Source organism: Lagenorhynchus albirostris, chromosome 10 (assembly GCF_949774975.1).
Source record: "Lagenorhynchus albirostris chromosome 10, mLagAlb1.1, whole genome shotgun sequence".
NCBI lineage: Eukaryota > Metazoa > Chordata > Mammalia > Artiodactyla > Delphinidae > Lagenorhynchus > Lagenorhynchus albirostris.
This window is the reverse complement of record NC_083104.1, coordinates 63,681,261-63,706,378: the sequence shown is the minus strand read 5'-3', so window position 1 is coordinate 63,706,378 and position 25,118 is coordinate 63,681,261. Positions and strand designations below refer to the sequence as shown.

General features: G+C 52.5%; 3 protein-coding genes across 10 annotated transcripts; 1 reads left to right on the top strand and 2 right to left on the bottom strand.

Annotated features, from left to right (window-relative positions):
* The first annotated feature begins 70 nt into the window (after positions 1 to 70).
* Positions 71 to 1,709, top strand: CUTA (cutA divalent cation tolerance homolog). Of its 3 annotated transcripts, none has more exons than XM_060162591.1 (6): positions 71 to 213; positions 615 to 823; positions 983 to 1,042; positions 1,152 to 1,197; positions 1,321 to 1,370; positions 1,488 to 1,709. In XM_060162591.1, exons 2-6 carry the CDS (start codon positions 642 to 644, stop codon positions 1,612 to 1,614), a joined length of 465 nt encoding a protein of 154 aa, XP_060018574.1. In that variant the 5' UTR covers positions 71 to 213; positions 615 to 641; the 3' UTR covers positions 1,615 to 1,709. The 3 variants fall into 3 exon arrangements, with proteins under 3 accessions (XP_060018574.1, XP_060018571.1, XP_060018572.1); XM_060162588.1 differs by having other exon boundaries at positions 208 to 348; XM_060162589.1 differs by lacking the exon at positions 71 to 213 and adding an exon at positions 227 to 433.
* A 96-nt stretch (positions 1,710 to 1,805) lies between these two features.
* Positions 1,806 to 7,352, bottom strand: PHF1 (PHD finger protein 1). Of its 4 annotated transcripts, XM_060162584.1 has the most exons (15): positions 6,768 to 6,901; positions 5,860 to 6,038; positions 5,687 to 5,768; positions 5,491 to 5,586; positions 4,952 to 5,052; positions 4,708 to 4,856; positions 4,429 to 4,524; positions 4,160 to 4,228; positions 3,892 to 4,015; positions 3,714 to 3,781; positions 3,442 to 3,546; positions 3,145 to 3,334; positions 2,966 to 3,060; positions 2,613 to 2,693; positions 1,806 to 2,445 (listed from the first exon to the last, which is right to left on the bottom strand). In XM_060162584.1, the coding sequence occupies exons 2-15, from the start codon at positions 6,016 to 6,018 to the stop codon at positions 2,157 to 2,159; spliced, it is 1,704 nt and encodes a 567-aa protein (XP_060018567.1). In that variant the 5' UTR covers positions 6,019 to 6,038; positions 6,768 to 6,901; the 3' UTR covers positions 1,806 to 2,156. The 4 variants fall into 4 exon arrangements, 3 of the variants coding, with proteins under 3 accessions (XP_060018567.1, XP_060018568.1, XP_060018569.1); XM_060162585.1 differs by lacking the exons at positions 4,708 to 4,856; positions 6,768 to 6,901 and adding an exon at positions 7,138 to 7,352 and having other exon boundaries at positions 5,860 to 5,942; XM_060162586.1 differs by lacking the exon at positions 4,708 to 4,856 and having other exon boundaries at positions 6,768 to 6,907.
* A 333-nt stretch (positions 7,353 to 7,685) lies between these two features.
* Positions 7,686 to 22,812, bottom strand: KIFC1 (kinesin family member C1). Of its 3 annotated transcripts, none has more exons than XM_060162581.1 (11): positions 22,638 to 22,812; positions 16,326 to 16,466; positions 16,061 to 16,154; positions 15,498 to 15,551; positions 15,335 to 15,385; positions 14,726 to 15,126; positions 13,271 to 14,050; positions 12,179 to 12,469; positions 12,004 to 12,077; positions 11,803 to 11,878; positions 8,261 to 8,359 (listed from the first exon to the last, which is right to left on the bottom strand). In XM_060162581.1, exons 1-11 carry the CDS (start codon positions 22,647 to 22,649, stop codon positions 8,315 to 8,317), a joined length of 2,019 nt encoding a protein of 672 aa, XP_060018564.1. In that variant the 5' UTR covers positions 22,650 to 22,812; the 3' UTR covers positions 8,261 to 8,314. The 3 variants fall into 3 exon arrangements, with proteins under 3 accessions (XP_060018566.1, XP_060018564.1, XP_060018565.1); XM_060162582.1 differs by having other exon boundaries at positions 16,326 to 16,463; XM_060162583.1 differs by lacking the exons at positions 8,261 to 8,359; positions 11,803 to 11,878 and adding an exon at positions 7,686 to 7,874.
* Positions 22,813 to 25,118: the final 2,306 nt, after the last annotated feature.

The window sequence follows — 25,118 nt, the reverse complement described above, 5'->3', positions numbered from 1 at the left end:
TCCGGTTTACACGGAAACGGGTGTCCCATTTCCGTGCACGGCTGCAGACCCGGCTGTTGATTGGTTGGATCCCTCTTCGCCCCTCCCTCACTGGGAGGCGGGACAAGCTGGGCCACGTGAGGGCAAGGATTGGCTGGCTCTGGGGGTTAGGGTGGTCCGGCTTCTACTGTCACGTGGTCAGCGCTGTTTTCTTATCACGTGGCTGCTGCCCAGGTAAGAAGAGGCCGCTCTTCCTAGCTTTGGGGCCCTTCCTCGGCGTAACGTGTGGCCTTTGATGTTCAACTCTCCTCTACCAGCAGAGGCTGCATGAGGGGGGGGCGGGCTCCCGCATTCCTGCTCGGCGGAGGGGTGAGTGACCGGCCCCGCCTCTTCCGGTCCTCGAAGCTTCGACCACCACCCGCATCCCAAATCCCAGAGGTTGGCCCGGGAGGAGGTAGTGAAAACCGAGTCTTTGTCTTAATTTTCCAAGTTTCTCTCTCAGCTTCAGGGACCTCTTCCTTTGGGGTGCAGAAGAGGGAAGGCAGAGCCTGAGTGTCTATCCAAGCAAAGGGTTCCCGGGGTGCAATTTCCTGGGGTATTTATGGGGAGACACAGAATTCACTTCCTGCTCTCAGGCCGCTCTGTTCCTGTCGCTTCTTTGGATGCCGGCCCTGCTGCCTGTAGTCTGTCGCCTTCTGTTGCTACCCCGAGCCCTGCTGTCCATGGCTTCAGGAAGCCCCCCGTCCCAGCCCTCGCCGGCCTCGGGCTCCGCCTACGCTGCCGGCTCGGTCTCTGCAGCCTTTGTCACCTGCCCCAACGAGAAGGTCGCCAAGGAGATCGCCAGGTGGGGACCTCAGTGTGGAGCGAGGAAGGATGCTTAGGAAGGGAGAGTTGGAGGTGGGGGAGAAGAGTGCCCTCCCGCTGCTTCCTGCCTGTCTCTGGGCTGCCAGTGCAAAAATCCGGGTCACGGGGTTTCTAAATGGGGCTGTCTTTTCACCTTCAGGGCTGTGGTGGAGAAGCACCTGGCAGCCTGCGTCAACCTCATTCCTCAGATTACATCCATGTGAGTCATAGAAGTTGGGGGGTTAACCTACCTCTCGGGTCTGACTGGCAGTCTTTTTTCCTTGGGGGAAATCTTTGCTGCCACAACGCTCTCTTCCTGACCTTTTCAGCTATGAGTGGAAAGGAAAGATTGAGGAGGACAGTGAAGTGCTGATGGTGAGAAACGTTCCCTCACCCAACAAAAACTTAATTCCCTGACCACTTACTTTGATCCCTGTCCCTCGTCTGAGATCCTGAAATCAATTTCACCTTTTGATTCAACTGTCTTCCCCCCCTTAGATGATTAAAACCCAAAGTTCCTTGGTTCCAGCTTTGACAGATTTTGTTCGGTGAGAACTTTATGGGTAGAGGTGAGGGTGTGTCCTGTGGGGTGAGACTTGCTGGGCAGTCTAAGGGGGTGGGCTCCTTCGGGTAAATCTCTGAGTGATCCCCCATCTTTTTCCCAGTTCTGTGCACCCTTACGAAGTGGCCGAGGTGATTGCATTGCCTGTGGAACAGGGGAACTCCCCGTACCTGCATTGGGTGCGCCAGGTTACAGGGTCAGTTCCTGAGTCCGGCACAGCCCCACCGTGATGAGCCTTTGTTTTTGCCACGTTCCCTTCATATACTTCAATGCCCCCTGCCTTCCAGGTGATGACTGGACCCTTAATAAAGCTTTAGTTCTGTCATTTTCCTTTTTCCTTGTCAAAAAGTGAATTTGGTTGGGAAGATCAGAAGTGCTTCTAGTCCCTTTGTTCTCATCTTTCAGAATGACTCAGAGCTGCTAAGTTTATTTATCTTTATTTCAGCGATACAGAGCCCAGGATCCTTTATCATCCTCCCCTCCTCAGTCTCCGTCCCCAGGGATTAAATAATTTTTAAAAATATTTAAAAAGCTGTAACAAAATAACATCAAAGGAAATGGGAAGAGGAATGGGGGAAGGGTCAGGAATCATGAAGGGAGTAGAGAAGAGAGAGCCTCTTCCCCAACCCCCCACCTGGATTCCAGCCTGGGCAGTAGGGCGAAGTACCCCCTACTGCCGCAGGTACATCCCAGCTGTAGGTGAGGTCAGAGGTCAGGGTATGAAAGTGCCGGTGTATGTGAATGGGGAAGTAAGTGGGCAGAGGCGGGCTGTTCAGAAGATGCCCCCTCCTCCCCACTCAACCAGGTACTGCACAGAGCCATCAGGCCGTACTCTCCGAGCAAGGACCCGGACGGGGTCCCCTCGGGACAGGTAGCCAACCCCACCTCGGACTCCTCCCCCAGTTCCAGGAGACAAACTACGGCACAGGGGAGAAGGGGGTGCTGAGCGTCTAGGAAGACCTGGGGAGGGGGCTGGGACTGAGGAAGATGAGGCAGTCATCGAGTGGGGGGCACTTTTAGGGAGGTCTGTGGGGAAACCAATGTGAAGTTCCAGGGGTGACCTAGGGAGAGAAGGCAATTGTCAGTCCAGATGGAGATTAAGGACTGACCAGAAATGGACGCCATGTGTGGATTAGAGAAACAAAAAAAAACGGTTAGAGACCAAGGAACTTAAGAGCACAGAGGTGAAGAGGACAGAGGTATCACAGGTAAAGGAGTAGAATCTCACCTGTCTGGGGGTTCACCATCCCCAGAGGTCCCTGCGGTGCTGGCAGAGGGGTGGAAGGAAGCGAACATCCGGATGGGACTGCTGGGGTTGGGGGAGGGGGAAAGTCAGGACCCGAAGCAGGGGAACAGGACCCTCTCCCCTGAGAAGGGCAGAGCTCAAACACTACCCTCAAGGAACCCCTGTCCCCAGAATACTGGGAAGCAGACATTGGCTCTAAGTGTCTCTAGGAAAAGAAGTGGGCAGCCAAGGGAGAGAGGGGAAAGAATTCTGGGTGAGAAAGTCCAGAAGATGTAGACAACTGGAAGAGAGGTTCCAAGGGAGTACACCTGGCTGGAGGCAGGAGGTGCACTGACCTGGGCAGGCAGCGGGCATCTGTGGGCCGGAAGTTGTAGCCGCTGCTGCCCTGGTAACTCTGGTTAGGGCTGGAGGGTGGTGGAGACACTGAGGCCTAGAAGGAGCAAAGGACTGAGAGATAATCCTTGATTTCTTCCCACACCACCATTTGCCCCACGGGGTGCCCCTGCCCTTGTACCTGCAGTGCCCTCTGCAGACGAGCCCGCTCCCTCTGCTCCTGGGGCTCGGGCTGGTTGCGCACTGCTGAGGGTGGCCCCAGCTCCTCCATTTTCCCCTTCTGCCTCCTCCTCAGGGGCTCTGGCTCCGGCCTCCGGCGCTTCCCCAGGGGACGTGAGACCCCTCCCCCAGGGCCCTGCCCTGAAGGGAAGCTGTAAGAGGCCTCCTTATCCCCCCAGCCCCCTCCCGGACACCCCAAGACCTCCCCGACTCCATACATACACCCTGAGAACTTCCCCATCCCCCCTGGACCAGTGACCTGGTGGGGGCTCCATCTCCAGTAGGGGCCTCCACAGGGGGAGGGATCCGAGCATGGAGACCAAACAAGCATTTTCTCTTCTTAATCTCCCTCCCTGAAATGAAACTGGGGTAAGGGGAGAAATAATATAAGGTCAGTGCCGTAGAAAAGGGACCTTCCTATGCCATTACTCAGTCCTTTAGAGAGGTGATCTTCCAGGTGGGCTGCAGCCCCTCCCCTCCCAGGCTGCCATACCATATCTCCATCCCTTTCTGAGCCTCCCTCCAACTCACCGGTCCTTGTGGCTATTAAGAGCAGAGAGGAGCCTGGAAGAACGTTCTCCCTTGGGGGTGTCTGAGAGCTGGGGGAGGGGAAGGAAAATGGGGTCAGGGGAGCAGTGATTCCCTCCCTCCCCCTTTTCTCCACATCTCCTTGGTCCACCCTGACCCCCAGAGCTGCACTACCCCTTACCTCCCCAAGGAGCAAACTGTCCCAATTCTCAGAGGTGAAGGGGAGGATCTCACGGTCAAAATCAAAGTATTTTTTCTTACAGCAAACGCTGAGGTGGTAGAGGACGAGATGAGCCACGTCCACCCTGGAGAAACATTAACTTGTCAAGGTGGTAGAAGGGTTACAAAACCCAGGGGGTGTCCCAAGGCGGGGGGCTGGGGCCTGTAAGGTGAAAAACTGGGGGTGTTGAGGGAGGAGTTACGCTGAGGTCGTGCCCCATCCAGCTCACCAGCGAAGCTGTAGCCTCCGGACCTTCTCAGGGCCCCCCCGACACACACAGCATTCAAACTCATAGAACCTGGACATGGGCAAGAGGGAGAAAAATACTTTTTACAGGAAAACTACACCATGCTGTGGCGGGGGGGGGGGACTCCCAAGCAAGGACCGGGCCAACAGGTAAGCAAAGCTGCAGAGGTTGGGAAGAGACCAGGTCTGGGATGGGAGGGTGGGGGATGGAGGTGATGGAGCAGAGCTCTTGGAGAGCCCAGCCAGGCTCACCTGTCCCCGTAGAGGAGGGGCTTGCTCAGACACTGGGTGCAGGCCTCATGGAACCACTGTAGGCAGCTCCTGCACTGCAGCATCTTCAGGTTCCACCTGAGGGGAAACACAGGACCAGTGACCCCCAAATACCCCTCCTTAACTGCCCCAAACCCAGCTCACCACCTTCTCCCACACCTTCAACACTCCAGCCAGCCACCCTGTTCTTTCTCCCTCGTTCCTTGCATCCACCACCGCCCCCCAAAACTTATTCCCTAACCCCCGCCCCTCACTACTCACTCCCCAGGGCCACCACAGTAACAGTAGCTCTGCTGCCGGTTGCTCAGATGCCCGGCGTCCCAGTCCAACCCCTTTAGTCCGTACGGCAGGGACAGCTTCATGCCCAGCATGGCCCGGGCATAGGGGCCCTTCTTCAGCGCACCTCCCCTCTGCAGGTGGAACAGGCAAGTGGCCTCAGGGGTGGGGGAAGAAAGGACTCGGGAGAGGCTGGGGGTGGGAGGCTCCCACAGGAAGGTGCCTTTACCTTGGTAGCGATGGCAAAGACACACTGGCGGCAGACCCAGGATGTGCCCTCTCCCTCTCCGGGGGCTGGGGCCCTTGGAACGTGGCAGTCCTGATGATAAGCTGAATAACGATAATATTGATAGACCACTCATTGCATTGCATACCTGTCTGCACTAGGTGTTGGGACAGGAGGAGTCTTACCCATCTCACTTCATTCTTGACCATGGTCCTGCTGGGGTGGGCGTGTTACCTTTATTTTAATAGCAGGTGAGGCAGCTGTGGCTCTTAAAAGTTTAGGGACTTGCCCAAGGTCACATGGGTAGAAAAGGGTGTATTTGAACTACTTTCTGCCTGCAGAGCTCACATGTCCCATCCCATGTTTGCCGCTCCCTGTGCTGGAAGGGAGTGAGGTTACAGGGTTGAGGAGATGGGCCAGAGCAGTGACTTGGGGACTCAGGCCAGGACAGGTGGTATAAGGACCAGTGCTAGAGGGAAGGGTGAGAGGCAGCCTGGAAGGCCCAGGGCAAGCTGGACCATTCAGGTGTCCCGCTCTCTCACCGTGGCGACACTTCTCACAGCTGACCAGCCGGTTCCCAGGGACCACAGTCTCAGAGCGACATACACAGCAGAGGAGTTCCTCCCCAGGGAGGGCAGCTGTGAAGAATACAGTGTCAGAAGGCCTGTCCTTAAGCCCCTTCTGCCCCCCACACCAGGTTTCTGTTTTCCACGGGATGCACACCCTCAGGCCTCTCACCAGGGCTGATGTCTTTCCATAGAACCAGAAACTGGGAATCATCCTCAAACTGGACCAGACACACCTCCCGAGCACTGTCCACCTGGAATGGGTGGGCACAGAAGATCAAATGGAAGTCAGAACTAGATAAGGGAAATGAGAAAAGGTGACAAGTCAGAGATCAAAGGTCTTACCTTTTTGATGGTCCCCAAGTATAGCAGCCCATCTGTCCATCTGGCCAGCACATCTTGACCCTCCCAAAGTCGAGGCCTGGAGCCTGAGGTGGGAGCAGGGGAAGCTGGGTCCCAAAGTGGGGGGGCACCAGAGCGGCTCAGCCGGGGGGGCTGTGCCATTGCATCCTGGGGGGGCCTAGCTAGAAGTGGGATGGGAGGAGAAAGTTATGAATATTGAGGAACTGGTCCCCATTTTCTTTGCCTATTTTTCTGTCAAGAACTCAAGCAGGTGTGCCCCCAGTCTCCATTTCCCTGAGACACCTGGATGGGAAACCACTGGGCCCCCCTCCCGAGCTTCTTGACTCCAACTCTCCCAACACAGTCACCACTGGCTCTCTTCTCCCTACCCCCCCTACCAACCTAGTTCTCTAGTTTCCCAGCTTCCAGAGCTCCCCTGGGATGTTATATGCTGGCCTTGAGATTTTAGCAGAAACGATGGTTGCAGAGGCAAAGGTTACCACTCAATTTCTACTACCACCTTCTATTGCTGTTTAGAGGGATCATAATTGGGGTACTGTTTCCCAGAGATGTGTTTTAGGAGCTTTTTCTGGAGACGTTTTCCAGAGTGGAAACGGTTGCCTCCCGGGCCCGCGTGTCTCATTCAGAACAATCATCTTGATGCCAGGTTATGTCAGGTTACCCTTAAATTCGGGGCTCCCGCCCCCGGGTTAGATAACTTCCCTGAGTGCCCCGGGAGGGGGGCGTGTCCCAGTCTCGGTCTCTACTCCCCATGACGGCGAGTCCGAGAGGGGACTTGAGTCGGCCCGACCCGACCCGATGCCCGGGCGACGCGGCTCTCCCGCCCGCGCCCTGCGCGCCGACCCCCGGCTCCCTGCCCCCCCCACGGGCGCCTCCCAACGCCTCCTTACCAGTGACAGCTGGGGCCGCCGGGAGCCGGGCAGAGGCAGACGTGGGAGACCGAGGCGAACCCCCCGCGCGGGGAGGGCACGTCTGGGCGTCGGGGGGCGTGCAGGCAGAGACCGGGGGGTCCCCAGGCCCAGCCCCTCCGTCCCGGCGGCTCTGGGGCGTATGACGCAGCAGCCAAAGCAGCGGCAGCGGCAGGAGGAGGAGGCGGCGGGGGGAAGGAGGGGAGGGGAGGGGAGGAGAGGGGAGGAAAGGGAAGGGAAGGGGAGGGGAGGGACAAACCGGCTCGGGGGGAGGATGGTGGGAGGGGAGGACTGGGGGGAAGGAGGAGCCGGGGGTAGGGGGGCGGGCCCCACCTCACCCCACCTCCCTCACCTCCAACAGGCCTGGAGGGTGCAGAGCAAGCGGCGCCTTCTCCGCGGATGGGGCGTGCGGACTGTCGGACCCGGCGAGAGAGGGAATCCCCGCAGCCCCATCCTCCAAAGGGAGACCTGCCCTCGGGGCAGGAGGAAATACCCCCTCCCGGCCGCCGGCCTGCGGCCGGGCCCTCACCCCATGCCACATCCGTTAACTGCCCCCCCAACCTTCAGTGTCATTCCAAGTCCCACCCCCCAGCCCCAGTTCACGACCCCGCCCTCCACCCACCCTCTCACTGCCCCCGCCACGCCCTCCTCCCTCGAGTGCCCCGCCCTCCCCCGCCTTTGCCCCGGCCCCGCCCTCGCTGTGCCTAGCTGCCCCCCCGCCCACCGTCGCCGTGCTTCTGCGCACGCGTGACCCCTCCCGCGCGCGCGGCACCTGGGAGGACCCAGCCCCTCCTTTACGGGGCGGTGGCCCTCGGCAGTTGGCGCGAGGGAGTCGGGGCTTGCGTCCCGCCCCGCACTTCTAAGGCGGGCCCACGGACCGGGAGGGCTAGTACCGAGGCGGTGACGCCGCCGAGAGCCAGCCAATGGGCAGCGGGCGGGGCCAGCCCCAGCGGTTCGAACGGGAAGGCAGGGAAAGAGCGGGAGGAAAGAGCCAGCAGTTTGTGGGAGGGAGCGCCAGCCGCGCCCCTGGGCTCGGGTTCCTACCTTCCCACACTCGCCAGAGGAGTTCCTGCCCCGGGCTGGGGTGGCCTGTGGCAAAGGGGAAACAGAACTAGTGACTGTGGACACCTAGTGCCCACCTAGTGGGCAACTCCTAGACGCGGACGACGGGGGCAGGGTATGGGAGCTAGAGGCCACCCGACTCCGGGGATGGTCTGTTAAGGGAGAAAAGCCGAAGCCCCTAACCCCATGAAACACACACAAATGCTTGGCAGAATGGAAGATCCACAGTTCCCATCTTTACAGGCATGAAAAATATCTCCCTTATTGGGCAACAGCTAATAAAACCTTTATTTAAAAAAAAAACACAAAAACCCTCTTCTTTATTTGATAGGCCCAGGTATCACAGTGCCCCCCCCAATAAAGCACCCCCACCGCCCCCCCTTCCCCGTCGGTCTCACACACACACACACACACACACACACACACACACACACACACACACACACACACACAATCTAGATCCGTCTTCATTTCCTATTGGCCTGGGCAGTACCAATAACACACTGGTTCACCTGCGGGCAGGGGGTTTAGACAAACAAAATAAAAAACGTTTTCAGAGTAACCAAAAGAACAGTTTTCTCCAAATCACCTCCCAACCCCCAATATTAGGGCTGCCCTCAGAGAATCCTAAAATAAGGGCTCTGAAAGGAAGTTCAGGCTGGTCTCAGTTCTCCCATGCCCACTAGGTATTCTAGGTCTGGAAGAGAAGGAAAGGCCTGAGAAGGAACAAAAGCCCCACAAAGGAGCAGGGAGAGGAGCTTCTGTTTCTAGCAGTACCTCGGACTAGACACCCCCAAAACCCTCCCAACACTAATGCTTAATAAGCTAGATAAAACAAGAACGACACACATTTAGGAACCAAGGCTATTTGGAAAATTAATGATTCCAAGCCTAGGGGAGGAAATGTACAAGATGGATCTGGAGTAAAGACTACTGGGGACCTATCTAAAGGACACAGGAGCCAAGCTGGAGCTTCTACTGGCCAAAGATGGGCGATTTGAGCATCAGAATGAATAATGACCGCAAAGGATATATACCAAAAGTACAAGTAAGTATCTGTAAGATGTTACCTCCTGGATAAAAACTCAGTGTTCACCTTTGAAAGTTGCCAGGATACCAACTTATAATACTGAAAATTGATAAAGAATCTAGCATTTATCCCATCTTACCTATATGGACTGAATTTCAGAATAACCAAATAGATGGCAAAGGGGAGTTATTTATAGAAGAATTGTGATTAATAAATGTAGAACTGAGAAAATTAGAAAATCACCATTTAAAAAAAATCACCATTTAAAAACTCCCTAATAATAGATCTAGATAGCATTACTGATAAAATCACTAGGGGAAGAAGCTGATAGGGAGTTTTTAAATGGATAGATCAGGCTGACAATACCCTAATCCAATGATCAATTTTTTTTTTTTTTTTTTTTGCGTTACACGGGCCTCTCACTGTTGTGGCCTCTCCCGCTGCAGAGCACAGGCTCCGGAGGCGCAGGCTCAGCGGCCATGGCTCACGGGCCCAGCCGCTCCGCGGCATGTTGGATCCTCCCGGACCGGGGCACGAACCCGCGTCCCCTGCATCGGCAGGCGGACTCTCAACCACTGTGCCACCAGGGAAGCCCCCAATGATCAATTTTTATATCATTAAAAGTGGAACAATTAGGGGGAGGGGGAAAAAAAGTGGAACAACTAGATACTAGGTGCCTCCTGATATGATGCAATAGAAAGTGTATCACACCATCGAAGTTTTTTTCCCCAAGAAATTTAAACCTGATTCAAATCAAGCCTCTAAATCTACAAAAATTGTGAAGGAAAGAGGAAGCAACCAGCCAAAATCTAGAATGTGGTATATTCTATAGGACAAGTGACCCTACTTCTTCAACAAATAAATGCTATAAAAGGGGATGAGATTATTATAGATTAAAAGAAACTCGGACTTCCTTGGTGGTGCAGTGGTTAAGAATCCGCCTACCAACGCAGGGCACACGGGTTCAAGCCCTACTCCCGGGAAGATCCCACGTGCTGTGGAGCAACTAAGCCCATGTGCCACAACTACTGAAGTCCGCACACCTAGATACCATGCTCCGCAACAAGAGAAGCCACCACAGTGAGAAGCCCACACACCAGAATGAAGAGTAGCCCCGGCTCGCCACAGCTAGAGAAAGCCTGCACACAGCAACGAAGACCCAATGCAGCCATAAATAAATAAATAAAAATTTAAAAAGAAACTCGAGACAATTTCAACCATATGAAATGGGCGGCCCTTGCTTTGATCCTGAACAGAGCAAACCTAATGTATAAAAAGCATTTCTGAGACAATAGGGAAATTCAACATCTACTGGGTATTAGAGGATATTAAGGAGTTCATGTTGTTGGGTGTTAATGATGTTGCTAGAACTTTACTTGGGGACTTCCCTGGTGGCGCAGAGATTAAGAATCTGCCTGCCAACGCAGGGGACACGGGTTTGAGGCCTGGTCCGGGCAGATCCCACTTGCCACAAAGCAACTAAGCCCCTGCACCACAACTACTGAAGCCTGTGTGCCTAGAGCCTGCGAGCCACAACTACTGAAGCCCGTGTGCCTAGAGCCCATGCTCCCACAACGAGAAGCCGCCGCAATAAGAAACCTGAGCAGCCCCCGCTCGCCGCAACCAGAAAAAGCCCACGTGCAGCAATGAAGACCCAAAGCAGCCAAAAATAAATAAACTAAAAAAAAAAAAAAAAAAAGAACTTTACCTGAACTTGCAAGATTGCAAGGGAAATCCTGATTAAAGTAGACCAGGGCAGGGTGCTAAGGTGGCTGACTACTACCATGGCAGCAAGAGTACAGAAGGGCACACAAGATCAGAGACCCTGAATAAAGCCAGAACACATCGTAGGACTATACCCTCAGGAAAACAAGTAACCAGAGGGAAAAATTGCCCTCTGGAGGCAGACAGTAAAGAAACATCCTGATTTAACTCTAGTAGAGGGAGCTTAAATCTCCTAGAGAATTCATGGCCATGGACACAGCTGATCTTCGTGGGAATTGGAGCCTGAATTCACACTATTTGGAACAGTCTGAAAAACCTGTACGTCTTTGATCCAGTAATTCCATTTCAAGGAATCTCTCCCTAGATAGTTAGATGTAACTAAACAAATATAAAATGATAATGTACAAGGTTAGCCAACATGGCTTTGTATGTAATAGTAAAAGGGTGGAAATAATCCAAGTGTCCAGTAGAGGGAACTGGTGGATAAACTTTGGTGCATCTACACAGTGGAGTCCTAGGCAGATGTAAAAATAATGGGGGCGCTCCCCGGGGCTCCCCTGGTGGCGCAGTGGTTGAGAGTCCGCCTGCCACTGCAGGGGGCGCAGGTTCGTGCCCCGGACCGGGAGGATCCCACATGCCGTGGAGCGGCTGGGCCCGTGAGCCATGGCTGCTGGGCCTGCGCGTCCAGAGCCTGTGCTCCACAGCAGGAAAGGCCACAGCAGTGAGAGGCCCACGTACCGCAAAAAAAAAAAAAAAAAAAAGCACGGGACAACATAATATATGAGAGGGGGAGAAGAGACGTCTTATATAAGGAGGGAAATCCCATGCATGTTGCTTGTATTTGCAAAAAGAAACATTGGAAGGATAAGTAAAATGATAAATGATGAAAATGATTACTAGGGCAAGTGGGGAGAATGGGGACAGGGGCAGTGGTTAAATCTCACTTGTTGTATATAGCTTTCTATTGATATAGTTTTGACCTTTCAACTACCCATTTTTAAAAACTTAATTAAAAACCCCCAAACGTCAATAGTTAAAAAAAAAAAAAAGGATCCAGGTAGGTAGTGCCCCAGATGCCTGGCAAATGTACATCCATTCTGGATGAACCATGCCCCCTGGCCTGAAGGACAGTAGGGTAGGGGTGGAGAAGGCTATAATCCCCAGGAGGTCTGACAGGGATGGGACTGGTAGTGACCGCACCTTGGAGGCAAAACGTAGGGAGTTGAGGGACTCGGAGACATTCTCTTCTAGGGGAGAAATGTTCACAAACATGAGCCTGTGGAGAGAGGGGGCCAAGCCCCAGCATCAGTGGCTGGGCAGAGCCTGGACCAGGTCTTCACGGTGTTGCCTCCCCAACCCTGACCCCAATGTTGTGGTTCCCAGCCCACCCCTTCCCCTCACATCTTAGCGCTGCCGCCCAGAGAGTTCTGCAGCAGGTAGGTCAGCTTGCTGTTCCGGTAAGGCACGTGGGACTCCTAGAGGGTTGGGGGGGACAGGTGGTTAGGACAGGGCTGGGTTCAGCATGGTCAGCCCCAACCTCTCCCTGGGGTCCGCCTGCCCCCACCCCCATTACTACCTTGTTGCTCAAGGCCATGATGACCAGCCCCAGCGTGGACAGGCTGCTGTTAATGGCCTGCGTTTCCCGAAGGCGTTCCCGCTCTCCAGGACCGAGGGCCAAGCCGGGGTCTAGCCGCTCACTCCCAGCCAGGTCCACAAGGCTGAGGGGGGCCGCACACTGCAGGCCTCGGCCAGCATGCTCCCCAGAGATCTGCAGCTGGAACACACTGTGACTTCGTGACGATCGCTCATTCTGGGCTGTGCGGGCCACAGCCCGGTTCTGGCGGGCCAGATGGAGCAGGGCCTCCACCTGGGGATGGACAGCAGCAAGAGGCAAAGGCAGGTAGAAGTCAGTACATAGCTAGGTCAGGTAAGGCGATGAGTAAGACTCAGCACCTGCCCTCCTGATGCTTTCTTTCTAGCCAGCAAAAGAATAAGTAAAATACACAGTGTGTCTGAGAGTACTAAGGAGTAAAATAAAACAGAAAAGTAGTGCATGAGGGTGAGGGTTGCAATTTTAGAAAGGATGGCCAGCGGGAATTCCCTGGTGGTCTAGTGCTTAGGACTCTGTGCTTTCACTGCCAGGGTCCGGGTTCAATCCCTGGTTGGGGAACTAAGATCTCACAAGCTGTGCAGTGCGGCCAAGTTAGGGAAAAAAAAAAAAAAAAAAGGTCAGGGATGGCCTCAATGCCTTAAAATCTTAAGCGAGGGAGCAAGCTCTTCCAGGAGAGGAGCAGGAATGTTCAGGCAAAGGAGACAGCACGTGCAAAGGCCCTGATCTGAGGGTGTGACGAGCAGGCTGAGGAACAGGCGGGAGGCCAGCATGGATGTCATGAACTGAGCAAGAAGAGTGGGCAGAGGTGAGACCTGAGATTGACGGGCAGGGCCCAGTGGCACCCGCTTCAGCAGGCCCATCACTTCTCTCCACTCCTTGGTTCCACAAAGGCGGATGCACCTCATAGCCCACCAGCCAAAACTGAATATGCAACCTACCCCTCACCACTCACCCTTCCTCATCCTCAGCGTTCTCTTCCCCCTGCTCATCCACCTCCATCCTTGTCACCCTGCCCATGCCTCCCCAGTGTCCAGGCTAGTGGCCCTCAGCACTTACCTCTCTCTCACAGGAGACAGGAACATATCGGGCGTTGGTGACAGTAAGCTCCTCGCTCCCCGGCCCTGCCCGGCGAATCTCACACTCACCCCCATGGCCCTTCCGGGTCCCAGTGGCCAGCAGGTCTCGGACAGTCTCGTTGTAGATCTCTACGTAACTTGCCACAAAGCTGTAGGTCCAGCCCTGGCCACTTAGCTCCTGGGCCACAGAAAAGAGGTGCCGCAGGGCCCGAGGGATCAGCCCCTCCACCTGGGGGTCTCCCCCAGGCCCACCCTCCATGGTGAAGGTCTTGCCACTGCCTGTCTGGCCGTAGGCAAAGATGCATACTGGGTAGCCATCCAGGGCTGACTGGACAAGCATGGAAATCTCTTCAAACACTTCGTCCTGTCCACTCCCTGGTGGGAATACCCGGTCAAAGGAGAAGTCATGGCGGGTGGGGGCAGCTGGCGCCCCACTCAGGGTCCCACGCCGCTCGTCAGACCGGGAGAGGCTGAGTCGGGTTGGAGGGTCGGAGGGCCCGCTGGGGCCGGAGGGAAATAGCAGAAAGCCAGGGGGTGGGGTGGACTCCCCTGGAAGGACGGGGCGGACCCGGCAGAAGACACGGACATTGCCTTTGAGTTCCTGCAGCTGGTTGTGTAGCCGCCGGCGCTCCATCTCAAGCCCATGGAGACGTTCTTCCCGGTTAGCCAGTAAGTCCGCCTGGGCTGCAGCCTCCTGGCGCAGGGATGCCACCTCTGCTTGGCTGCCCGACAGAGCAGCTTCTGATGCCTGTAGCCTCCTCTGTCCAGAACAGAGCAGACACAGAGGGTGAGATGCAACCAAGAACAAGAACAAGTCATGATGGGATGTGGGGGTGGGAGGTGGGCTGGGCCCTGCCCCCAAGGACTTCACAGACTGGTAAAGAAAGAGATAAGGAAATAGGAATCATAGTACTAGAATGGGGAGTGCTATGGGAGCATCCAGAAGGGGCATAAGGAGAATGATATCTAGGCTGACACCCAAAAAGTATGGGAGTGGACCAAGGGAAGGATGGAGTGCAGAAAGAATATTCCACAAAGAGGGACGTGTATATGCAAAATGCCCTGAATTGAGAATCGAGTCATTTGAGAGACTACAAGTAATGCAATCTAGTTGGTGCTCGCCAAGGAGTCAAATGGATGAGAAGGAGAGAGAATGCGTGGGAATTTTTATCAGGAAAACAGAGAAAGAAGAAAGGGGGCAGAGAAGTAGAGGCGATACAGACCCGAGGGAGATACGGAAACAGAGTCAGGATAGGGTGAAGTGGGGCAGAAAGCAAGACAGAGTCAGGAGTGGGCGGGGGTGGGGGCGACGGGGGAGCAGGGTAGGGGACGGAGGTGTACTGCCAGAGAGAGGTGGTCAGGGATTCAAAGCTCAAAGTGACTTCCGGGCAACCTAGAAAGAAGGGTCAGCATTTGGCAAGAAGCTGGCCCTTACCTCCTGCTCCTCCAGCTGGGCAGCCAGCCCCCTCCGCTCCTCCTGCAGTTCCAGCTGTTCTTTCTGGAGCTCTTGCACTAAGCCCTCCTGCGTGCCCAGCCGCTCTTCCAGCTCTAGGACCAGAGTGCTCAGGTTCCCCAGCTCCTGTTGGCCCTGCTCAGCCTGGGCCCGCACCCTGGCCAACTCCTCTTCCAGTGTCCTGCGCTCTGTCCCCAGGGCCGTGGCCTGTTGCTGGGCCTCCCTGAGCTGGTTCCGCAGCTGTTGGTTCTCCTGGTCCAACATCTGGGTCCTCTCACGGCAGCATTTCAGCTCTGCGTTTAGGTCACATAACTGACCCTTTAAGTCCCAGGCTGGACGTTTGCTGGGTTTCTTCCTTCCCACCACAGGAGGAGCAGCTGTTGCTAAGATGGGCACAGAAAAGACAAAGGTCAGGGAACTCTTGGCTCTGTCTCGCTCTCTCCTCCCTCCTAGCCTTTAGCGCCTCCACACCTGACCCTCCATCTCCTTCTTCTTCAGACAGGGAAGAGACCAAAAGGATTTTTCTAGGTACTCACCACCTCCTCTTCCCTATCCCAGCCTCTCACCCAAGGATTATATTTGGTCACCTACTGCCAGGCTTCTGGGCAGGAACAGCAGGGCCTGGCTTCTGATTCTTCAGCACTAGAGAATTGGGGAGGTGACATAAGGAATTATAGCATCAGGGTCCCTCCACCTCCATCCTTCTCCCTTTACCCCCAATCCCTTCTCAGCCCCAGGTCTTAAGCACTGTTACCTGTGGCGATAGCTGTGGAACATGGGGGTCCTGTCTTCCTGGGAACTTTCGGCACTGTCGGGAAATTGGACAGAAGAAAAGCAGAGTCATGATTCTCAGGGTGGCATGTACTCTGACTGGGCCGAAGGCAGAGGAGCTGCTTTTTCAGAGGATTAGAAGAAATAAGATAACTTCCTTCTTCCCTTAAATCTGACCAACTCCTAGAGATATCCTTCCTAGGACCAACAAGCCAAGAAACAAGTTGGACCAAGACAAGCAAAAAGAGCAAGGGGGCAGAACCAGGTGTATGTAAAGTACGCTAGCATGTGTGTAAAACATGTTGGGGAACATGCCCATATTTGCTTGCAAACCCACAGAACATCCCTGGAAGGGATGGGGGACTGGGTGCCTGGGGAACATGGGCAGGAGGGAGATTTTTCACTGTATAACAACTTTCGTGCCTTCGGAATTTTGAAACAAGTAAAACATATTACCTATTCAAAATAAGCTAAGATTGAAAGAAAAGAAAAAGAAAAAGAAAGAAGTGAGTTGAAGAGAACTGGACTTTGTGCCCTGGAGCCCACCTGCAGTCTGGCCTTGTGTCTGTGGCACAGTGGTGAGGGCCGTTGCTCTGGGGCGGGACGTGGCCACTTTGGTGCCCAGGCCTCGTGTCCTTTTCTGGGGAAAGACAAGGATGGGGGGTGAAGTCCATGGTTACCCTCTGATGGTTTTACACACACACACACACACACACACAGACACACACACACACACACACACACACACACACACACACACACACACACACACACACACACACAGACACACGGATTTCCAAACCCAGCTCACCTTCTCAGGCTCCAAGTCCTCCTCCATCTGGTCGGGACCCCTCTTCAGCCTGCTTCCCGGGAGGGGGAGCCGGGAAGGGGCCTTGGCCAGGGCTCTCTTCAGCTCTATGTTCCCCTTCACTTCCAACAAGGGGGACCTCTGCTGGGAAGAGAGAGACCCTTCAGACAATACCCTGTGGCCCAAATGTCCCAAGAACTCCCGTTTATGGCCGCCCAGCCTAATTCTCATCACCACCAACAAGCATTATATGAGTACCCCTTGTGCCACAAACTGCAGCTCACAGATGATGTGCCGTCTAAAAACCATGGAGAGAGATGGGACGTAACACAAACCCTAAGGGAATAGCTGGACAGATGCTGAATTTCAGCTAAGTTTAAGGGCAGTACTTAAAAAAGCAGGGAAAAGGAACACTCCTTTCGGAAGGCAAAACCTTAAGCTTGCACATGGTACAGCTGGGAAACCACTACGCCCTTTTAGGGAAAGCTGAGATTATAAACAAGGGAGAGAGTTGGGAGAATAAGTTTGAAGACTGGGTAGGAGGAGCAGGTAACATTTATTGGGAACTGTTTCAAATGCTTTATCTGTATCAACTGACTTAAACCTCCCAGCCCACTGAGGAGGAGCTATTATTAGCCTCATTTTGCAGATGAGGGAAGGAAGGCTGAGAGGTAAACTAGCTGGTCTAAAGTCATCAGTGAATAAAAAGCAAAGCCAGGGTTAGAATCTAGACAGTCTGGTTCTGGAGGCCATGTTTGTAACCACTTGATCACACTGTCTCAGAGGGCATTGATGCTAAGCTAAGGAATTTAGGCTTTAGCCCTGCATATATGGAGAGCCAGATACAGTTTCTGATCAGGCATGTGAAAAACATACAAAAGAGCCTATTATAAATAATAATAGGGACTTCCCTGGTGGCACACCGGTTAAGAATCCATCTGCCAATGCAGGGGACACGGGTTCGAGCCCTGGTCCAGGAAGACCCCACATGCAGCGGAACAACTAAGTCCATGAGCCACAACTACTGAGCCTGTGCTCTAGAGCCCACGAGTCACAACTACTGAAGCCTGCGCACCTAGAGACTGTGCTCTGCAACAAGAGAAACCACCGCAATGAGAAGCCCGCGCACAGCAACAAAGAGTAGCCCCCGGTCACTACAACTAGAGAAAGTCCATGTGCTGCAAAGAAGACCCAATGCAGCCAAAAATAAATAAATAAACAAACAAACAAACAAATAAATAAATAATAATGAGGTGTAAGTAGGCTGACTTGCATGAGGAAGACGAGGAAGCAGGGGCATGACCAGTCTGGAGACCACCGAAGTACAGGTATGAGGTAGGGGCGTGGGAAAGAAAGATCCTCTCCTCTAAGCAGCCCAGTTCAGTACCTGGGGATCATGCCCACCCTATGGTTACTCCTACGTAGGATGACCAACTATTCTGGTTTGCCAAGAACTGAGAGGTTTCTTGGGACACAGCATTTCAGTGCTAAAACCAGGTAATTCCTATGCAAACCAGGACAAGTGGTCACCCTACTCCTATCCCACCATCAGGAAAGTACCATGTATAGATCAACTTCTGATTTTCACTATAGGTAACTATTAATTCCAAGGCCAATCTCTCTCTGCCCTTCAGTTTACTTCATTCATTCAATATTTACAAAGTGCCTATTACATGCCAGGAAATGATCTGGATTCTGGAGTAACAGACGTGGTCCCTGCCCTCAAGATTGTGACAGGACAGTAGGCAAGCGAAGCATTTAAAGAGATGATTAAATCTTTACCAAGTGCTATCATAAAAGGATCCCAAAGGAGGGGGTGGGCATCCAGTTTAGATGGGGAGAGTGTCAGACACAATTCTACAAAGTATTTTCAGGCCAAGCCTTGAAGATGAGGAAGAGTTGGCTTGATGGGCTTGGGCCAAGGAGGAGCATTCCAAGCAGAAAGTTAAGGAGAGGGACTTGTAAGGAATGACAAATCAATCTATTCAAGTGAACACAGGGATGTACATAGAAAGTGGGGAGAGGAAAAGAGAGGTAGAAGAGAAAGACCGTGGTATGCCGTGATAAGGAATCCGGGGTCTACTGAAGACAAGAGGGACACTGATGATTTTTAAACATGAGAATAGTATGACTCGATCTTTACTGAAAAAGTGAACTGTGCGCAATGCAAAGAATGAACGGAAATAGAAGATGAGGGTTATCACAGCAGAGGGATGGCGTCATTCCTTCATTCATCCATTCAACAAGGATTTGTTGCACTAGATTTGTTGAATGACTGCTCTTCTAGGCTCTGGTGTGAGAGTAATGAATGTAAAGTCCCTGCCTGCCCAGAGCTTACTTTCTAGGGCAGCCTTTCCAAACTGGGGTACAAGAGAATTAAGCTCTACAGAAAATGATGTGTTTTCTCAATTCTCCCAAGAATATAAAAAACAGCTCTTACCATTCTAGGTGCCTCAGAGAGAAGTTAATGCATTAGACACAAAGGATGCCTTAGGGCATTAGATCTTAATTCTCATGGAACTCAGTTGAGAGGGGATGTTCTAAGAGTTTGATGGCTAAGCAGAGCTGGCGTGGGGGTGGGGGGGAGTAGCTAGAGGTCAGGCAGTGAAGGAGATGGAGTCCAGGCTGACTCCAAGAAGCCTGCCCTGGTTCCCAAGATCACAGAAGGAAAATCTGGGTTTGTTTGTTTTTTAATTAAACTTCTCATTTTAAAACCACTGTAGATTCACATGCAGTTGTAAGAAATAACATGGAGAGATCTGAGAGTGCCTGAAGGGCTAATTTTTAAGAGATGCTAAGTTCAACTTTGGGAAAGTGAGGTTAAGGATGTTCACAGAACATCACTAAAGAGAAAACTCTGAAACAATTTGATATCCTGGTTTTTAAATTATTGGTTTATTGTCTTTCCTAACATTAGACTGTGAGCATCACAAAAACATGCCTGTTTTGTTCACAACTATAGAACCAGAGTGCCCAGTACAATGTCTGCTACATGGTAGGACTCAATACTTTTTTTTTTAATTTTTGGCAGCGTCGAACAGTCTGTGGGATCTTAGTTCCCCGACCAGGGATCAAACCTGCACCCTTGGCAATGAAAGCACGGAGTCCTAACCATCGGACTGCCAGGGAATTCCCTCAATACATTTTTCAAGGAATGAAATTAGATGTCCACCAGCAGGGAAATGCTCAAATAAACTGCAATGCATCCAAACCATTGGCTCCTATACAAATAAAAAGGGAAAAAAAAGGAGGTGGTGTTCTCTTTTCCTGCCACCTGCAGAAAATGTGCACAAAGAATGCTGATTTTAATTCACTTTAATCAAATGTAGTATGAAAACTAAATTTTTCTTTTAAGTATTTCAAGGTCAAACACTGAATTTTTTTAATTACCTGTGCCTTCGTTCTCCCTACACTATGATAGTGGATCAACTAAAGGCCTACCTCCCAGGAATTTGTGTGGGTTCAGAAAATGTGTTCAAAGGTTTGTTTATACAGGACAACTCCTAAGAGTACAGTATTTATTTTTCTCCCATCTATAAAGCTAGACAAGATGACTCCCAACTTTCCACAATAAGCATATGCACTTAACCTTCTATAAAAACAGATTTTCATGGAACCCCTCCTATACCCACTTCCCAGGATCAGAGATGGATGCCCTGCTGCTAAGGAATCTCCTGCACGTGAGCATCTGCTCCCACCCTCACCCACACAGGAATAGTGCTCCAGCAAGCCTTCCTTCTCTCCTCTGCACCATCATTTTCACTCTCTCCTGGATCATTCCAATCAGTATATAATACATGTTATTATTACTTCCAACCAAAAAGTTTTTCTCTCCTAACCCTGTCCCAGTCAGGCTTTCACTCCCACCATTCCACCAAAACTGCCCTCAAGGTCACAAGTCTGCTTGTGTTGCTAAACCAATTCTTCATCTTTTTGTTTCTTGACCCATCAGCTGCGTGTAATACAACTGATCACTCTCTCTTCCTTAATACACTCGCTTCATTTAGCTCCTGGGAGACCATCCTCTCCTGGTTTTCCTACCTCGCTGGTAGATCCTCTTCATATACCCAAACTTTAACAGTGGTCTTTCTATTCTCTATCTACACTCTAGGCCACTCCTACGGCTTTAAACACCATTCATATGCTGAACAACTCCCAAACTATTGTCTCCAGCCCAGACTTTGAAATCTTAACCTCCTGACGTCTAACCCTCCTTCAACCTTGCTCTCTTGCAGCTTCCTCCATTTCAGTTGATATAAATCCGTCTTTCAGCTGCTCAAGCAAATACACCCAAAGTCCTCTCATTCTCTTACGTACCACGAAGTCTAACATCAGCAAACGTGGCCAACTCTATCTTCCAAATAGATCCAGAATCGGACCACTTGTAACCACCTCCCCTGCTACTACCATGATCCAAGTTACCATCATCTGTCACCTGGATTATCACACTCTACTGGTTCTCAACTAGGGATGGTTCTCAACTAGGGATGACTTTACTCCCCAGGGGACGTTTGACAATGTCTGGAGACACTTTGTCATGATTAGGTGGAGGTTGCTACTGTCATCTAGTGGGTAGAAGCCAGGAATGCTGCTAAACAACAGACAATTTATAGGACAATCCCCCCCGCCCCCCATAAGAAGTCAATATGTGAAAGCTGAGAAAACCTGCCCCATTCCTAAAAGCTCTCCTTGTTTCTATCCTTTCTTCCTTACAATCTAATCTCAATGCAGCTGCTAGAGTGGTCATCTTTTTTTTTTTTTTTTTTTGCGGTATGCGCGCCTCTCACTGTGTGGCCTCTCCCATTGCGGAGCACAGGCTCCGGACGCGCAGGCTCAGCGGCCATGGCTCACAGGCCCAGCCGCGGCATGTGGGATCTTCCCGGACCGGGGCACGAACCTGTGTCCCCTGCATCGGCAGGCAGACTCTCAACGACTGAGCCACCAGGGAAGCCCCTAGAGTGGTCCTCTTAAATTGTAGGACAGATCTTATCTCTCTTTGCTTAAAACCATCCAGTGATTCCCCATCTCACTCAGAGAAAAAAAATCAAAGTCTTCAAAACGGCCCCTGCGAGGAGCAATGCATTCAACAGCCCCCTCTGCTACCTGACATCCCTTCCCACAAACTTCCCCGTTGCTCATGCCATTTCGGGTTTGCTACACAACTCTAGTGGCTTTGCTCTAGCGGATTCCCTCTGCCTGGAATGATCTTAATAACTACTTGCCTGTTTCCCTCACCTCTTTCAAGTCTTTATTCAACTCTCACCTTCTTAACGGAGCTTACTAAGACAACCCAATTTAACAGTCTATCTTGTCAGCTGGCCTCCCCTCCCTCTCTTAATCTGCTCAAAATTTTCCTTTTCTCCATAGCCCTTATCACCTTCTTAACAGCATTATATAATTTACTTATCACATATTGCCTGTCTCCCATGGAATGGCAGCTCCATGATGACAGGGATCTCTGCTTGCTCACTGCCGCATCCCAAGCACATAATAGGTGCTCGGTAAATATGTGATGAATAAATATGAGAAGCCTTCTATTTTTTTTCACTGTCACATCACACTGCTCTGCTCTCTGGCTGGCAGGATACAAAGAGTATCTCTTCAAGTTGAAACCTGACTGGGTAAATCTGAATGTGAAATACTAGTAAACAGAGGATTCAGGCAGGAGGCCTTTTCTGGCACCAGAAGTCAACCCACTCTCACTGTCACAAACACACCTCTCTCCACTGGAGAGGGGAGGTTGCAGGTGGTTGTGAGGTGCAGCAGGGCACTGATGAGAGAAGAAATTAAGTTAACCAGTCCCACTGAGCAGAGATCTCTGCAAAACCTGGGGAAGGAGAGATAATGAGGAGTCCTTCAGTTCACAGTACTCCATTCCCCTTCTCCCCTTCCTACACCCCGAAGAGGCCGCAAAGAGGAGAGAGGACACGAAAGGACATCAGCAGGGATTTGGCCTCAGACACCACTTCCCTAGACCCAGTGGTCATCTCAGAACACACACTGCAATAGTGAGTAGGAATGGACAGGTGGGAACGTGTTCAGACAAGCCTGAGAATTCGAAATGGGAAATCCTGGAAACATGAAAGTGAGCAAGGGCGTGGGGGACTCCCTGAAGCTGCGGGAAGGCAGGCAGACTCCCCCCACCCCCACTCCTGGGGCTGCTCCCTGCCTTCTCCACTCTCCACCCCTCATCCCTTTCCACTGTGCGGGGGCGCACGACCTTGGCCCTGCAGGCAGGCAGAACTGAGGCCGCCGGCACGTCAGCACAGCGGGGTGGGGCGACCAGCTGTCGTCCCCGCGCCGACCCCTACTCACCTGCGGCTCCATGTCCAGCTCCGTGCCACACACGGCAGGGAAGCGCAATGGAAGAGGACAGGGCGCCGGGGCTCCCGGGACCCGCGTTCTCTCGCGCGCTCGCGACACAGAACACGCACGTCCCGGACTCCGGCGCTGCCAGACCGGCGCCACACCCGCCACTTTTGAATTTCAACGGCCGCCACCCTGCTCACCTCGCTCCGCACTCAGGGGCCAATCGTCGCCGCCGCCACAGCCGAGGGCCAATCGCAGCGTCGTCCACCTCCCGAGGCCACACCCCACTAGGCCACCGCCTTCCCGTTCCTGCTTCCCATGCCCTGGGAGGCTGGCGGGTTAGTCACACTTCCGGCCTCACTATTTCTTTTCTCACCCCACCCCTCCTCCAGCGGGAGTCGCGCTGGACTTCCGCTCGGCTCCCGGCCGCCGCTCGCTGCGTCAGAAATTGCAGGGAACACGCCGCCCTAACGTAACTCGTGTAGGGGCGGGGACGCTGGAGGAAGGGAATCACGCGTGCGCAAACAGAACCCTTGTGGGGCGCGACCAGTGCTCCCTAGCGGCGGCAGTAGGAAGCGCACTCGTTAGCCCCGACTGGATCGATGTGTTTGCGGATGGTGCGCGACGTCTCCCAGATGCTTAGAACTGATCCCGGAAGTTGATGCTGGATCCCTTATGCGGATGTCAGAGTGGCTGAGGCTGCCCATTCCCCGGTCTCTTTGGCATTTATCACCAAACTTAATGACCTTGAGTACAGCTTGGCGCTCCATGGAAGCCCGACGGTGGGAATTCGAGGCCCAGGAGAGGAGGATTTTTCTCTCCAGTCAGCCTCCTCGCCTTACCTCCTACGTACCTGGGCGCTGCTACTGGTGCTAGAGAACTGGCTTGAGTCTTTCCGAGCCTAGAGCCCATGGAGGCCTTACTGCTTACGTTTATGGAATATTTTTTATGCTTTTCAGACTAACTGTACCCGTGCGTTATCCCTTTTAATGATCCCTCGATTCACTGGGCTCTTACTATGTGTCAAGTGCTTTGCATTTCTTATTTGCAAGCTAGGTGAAGGAGCCAGGTTCAGAAAGGTGAAGTTAACAAGTACAAAGTCACACTGCTGATTGGGAGTGGATCTAGATTCCACTAGTTTCGAAATACAAGCTATGGGCCTTCCCTGGCGGCCCAGTGGTTAGGACTCTGCGCTTCCACTGTAGGGGGAACGGGTTCGATTCCTAGTTGGGGAACAAAGATCCTACATGCTGCAAGGCGTGGCCAAACAAAACAAAACAAAACAAAAGACCCCACCAAGCTATATCGGTTATCTCACACTACTTCTAATAACCTTAGTAACAAAAACAACAACCTCTTACCTGTGAATAATTTGCAGAGTTGTTCTGCTACTCTTAGTTACCAAACATCCTGGAGGTAGGCAGGGCAGGGATTTTATTTATGAGACTGAAAGGCAGGAGACTTAAGGGATTTGTCTTGGTGCATAATTGGAGATTGACCGAGATTGGAACTCAAGCCACATATCTTCTAATCCAGTGCTTTGACTTGAATTCAAACGTGCTTGTGGTGGGGAGCAGACTGTGGGGAGACACAGCGTCTAAAAACCCTGCCATCATCCCCCAACCTTTGAAATCCTAGGAAAGTACACGGAGCAGGAGCTTGAAGAGTGAGTAGTGATGGAGGAAACTGGAAAAGACCAACCCTGGATGGGTAAAGAGAACTGAGAAGGGAAACAGAAGAAATGTATATCAAAAGACATTTATCTGGGGCTTCCCTGGTGGCGCAGCGGTTGAGAGTCCACTTGCCGATGCAGGGGACACGGATTTGTGCCCCGGTCCGGGAGGATTCCACATGCCACGGAGCGGCTGGGTCCGTGAGCCATGGAGCGGCTGGGTCCGTGAGCCATGGCCGCTGAGCCTGCGCGTCCGGAGCCTGTGCTCTGCAACGGGAGAGGCCGCAGCAGTGAGAGGCCCGCGTACTGCAAAAGAAAAAAAAAAAAAAAAAAGACATTTATCAAAGTTAAAAAACAGATGTTAAACTAGGAGAAATATGGACATTAAAGAGGAAAAAGTTTATTCATCTTAATCGATGCAGAAAAACTACTCAAAATATTCAACATCCATTGATATTGAAGAAAAATGAACATAACCTGTTAAAGGACATATTCAAAAATCCAACAGCACACATCACAATAATGGTGAAGTGTTGAAAGCCTTCCTCTTTTTATTTATTGCAGTGCGTGGGCTTTTCATTGTGGTGGCTTCTCTTGTCACGGAGCACAGGCTGTAGGTGCACGGGCTTCAGTAGTTGTGGCTCGCAGTATCTAGAGTGCAGGCTCAGTAGTTGTGGCACACGGGCTTAGTTGCTCCGTGGCATGTGGGATCTTCCTGGACCAGGGCTCGAACCCGTGTTCCCTGCACTGGCAGGCAAATTCTCAGCCACTGCGCCACCAGGGAAGCCCAAAAGCCTTCTTCCTAAGATGAGACA

What these genes read in the sequence shown, in the direction of transcription:
- CUTA (XM_060162588.1), top strand. Translation starts at nt 307, where the DNA reads ATGAGGGGGGGGCGGGCTCCCGCATTCCTGCTCGGCGGAGGG. An exon ending in CATTCCTGCTCGGCGGAGGG is followed by an intron (nt 349 to 614) that starts GTGAGTGACCGG and finishes TCCTGCTCTCAG; the next exon opens with GCCGCTCTGTTCCTGTCGCT. An exon ending in ATTCCTCAGATTACATCCAT is followed by an intron (nt 1,043 to 1,151) that starts GTGAGTCATAGA and finishes TGACCTTTTCAG; the next exon opens with CTATGAGTGGAAAGGAAAGA.
- PHF1 (XM_060162584.1), bottom strand. Translation starts at nt 6,018, where the DNA reads ATGGCACAGCCCCCCCGGCTGAGCCGCTCTGGTGCCCCCCCACTTTGG. An exon ending in ACTTGGGGACCATCAAAAAG is followed by an intron (nt 5,769 to 5,859) that starts GTAAGACCTTTG and finishes CACCCATTCCAG; the next exon opens with GTGGACAGTGCTCGGGAGGT. An exon ending in CGGAGGCTACAGCTTCGCTG is followed by an intron (nt 4,016 to 4,159) that starts GTGAGCTGGATG and finishes ATGTTTCTCCAG; the next exon opens with GGTGGACGTGGCTCATCTCG.
- KIFC1 (XM_060162581.1), bottom strand. An exon ending in AGGACTTGGAGCCTGAGAAG is followed by an intron (nt 16,155 to 16,325) that starts GTGAGCTGGGTT and finishes GTCTTTCCCCAG; the next exon opens with AAAAGGACACGAGGCCTGGG. An exon ending in CCCTACGTTTTGCCTCCAAG is followed by an intron (nt 8,360 to 11,802) that starts GTGCGGTCACTA and finishes CCCTGCCCGCAG; the next exon opens with GTGAACCAGTGTGTTATTGG.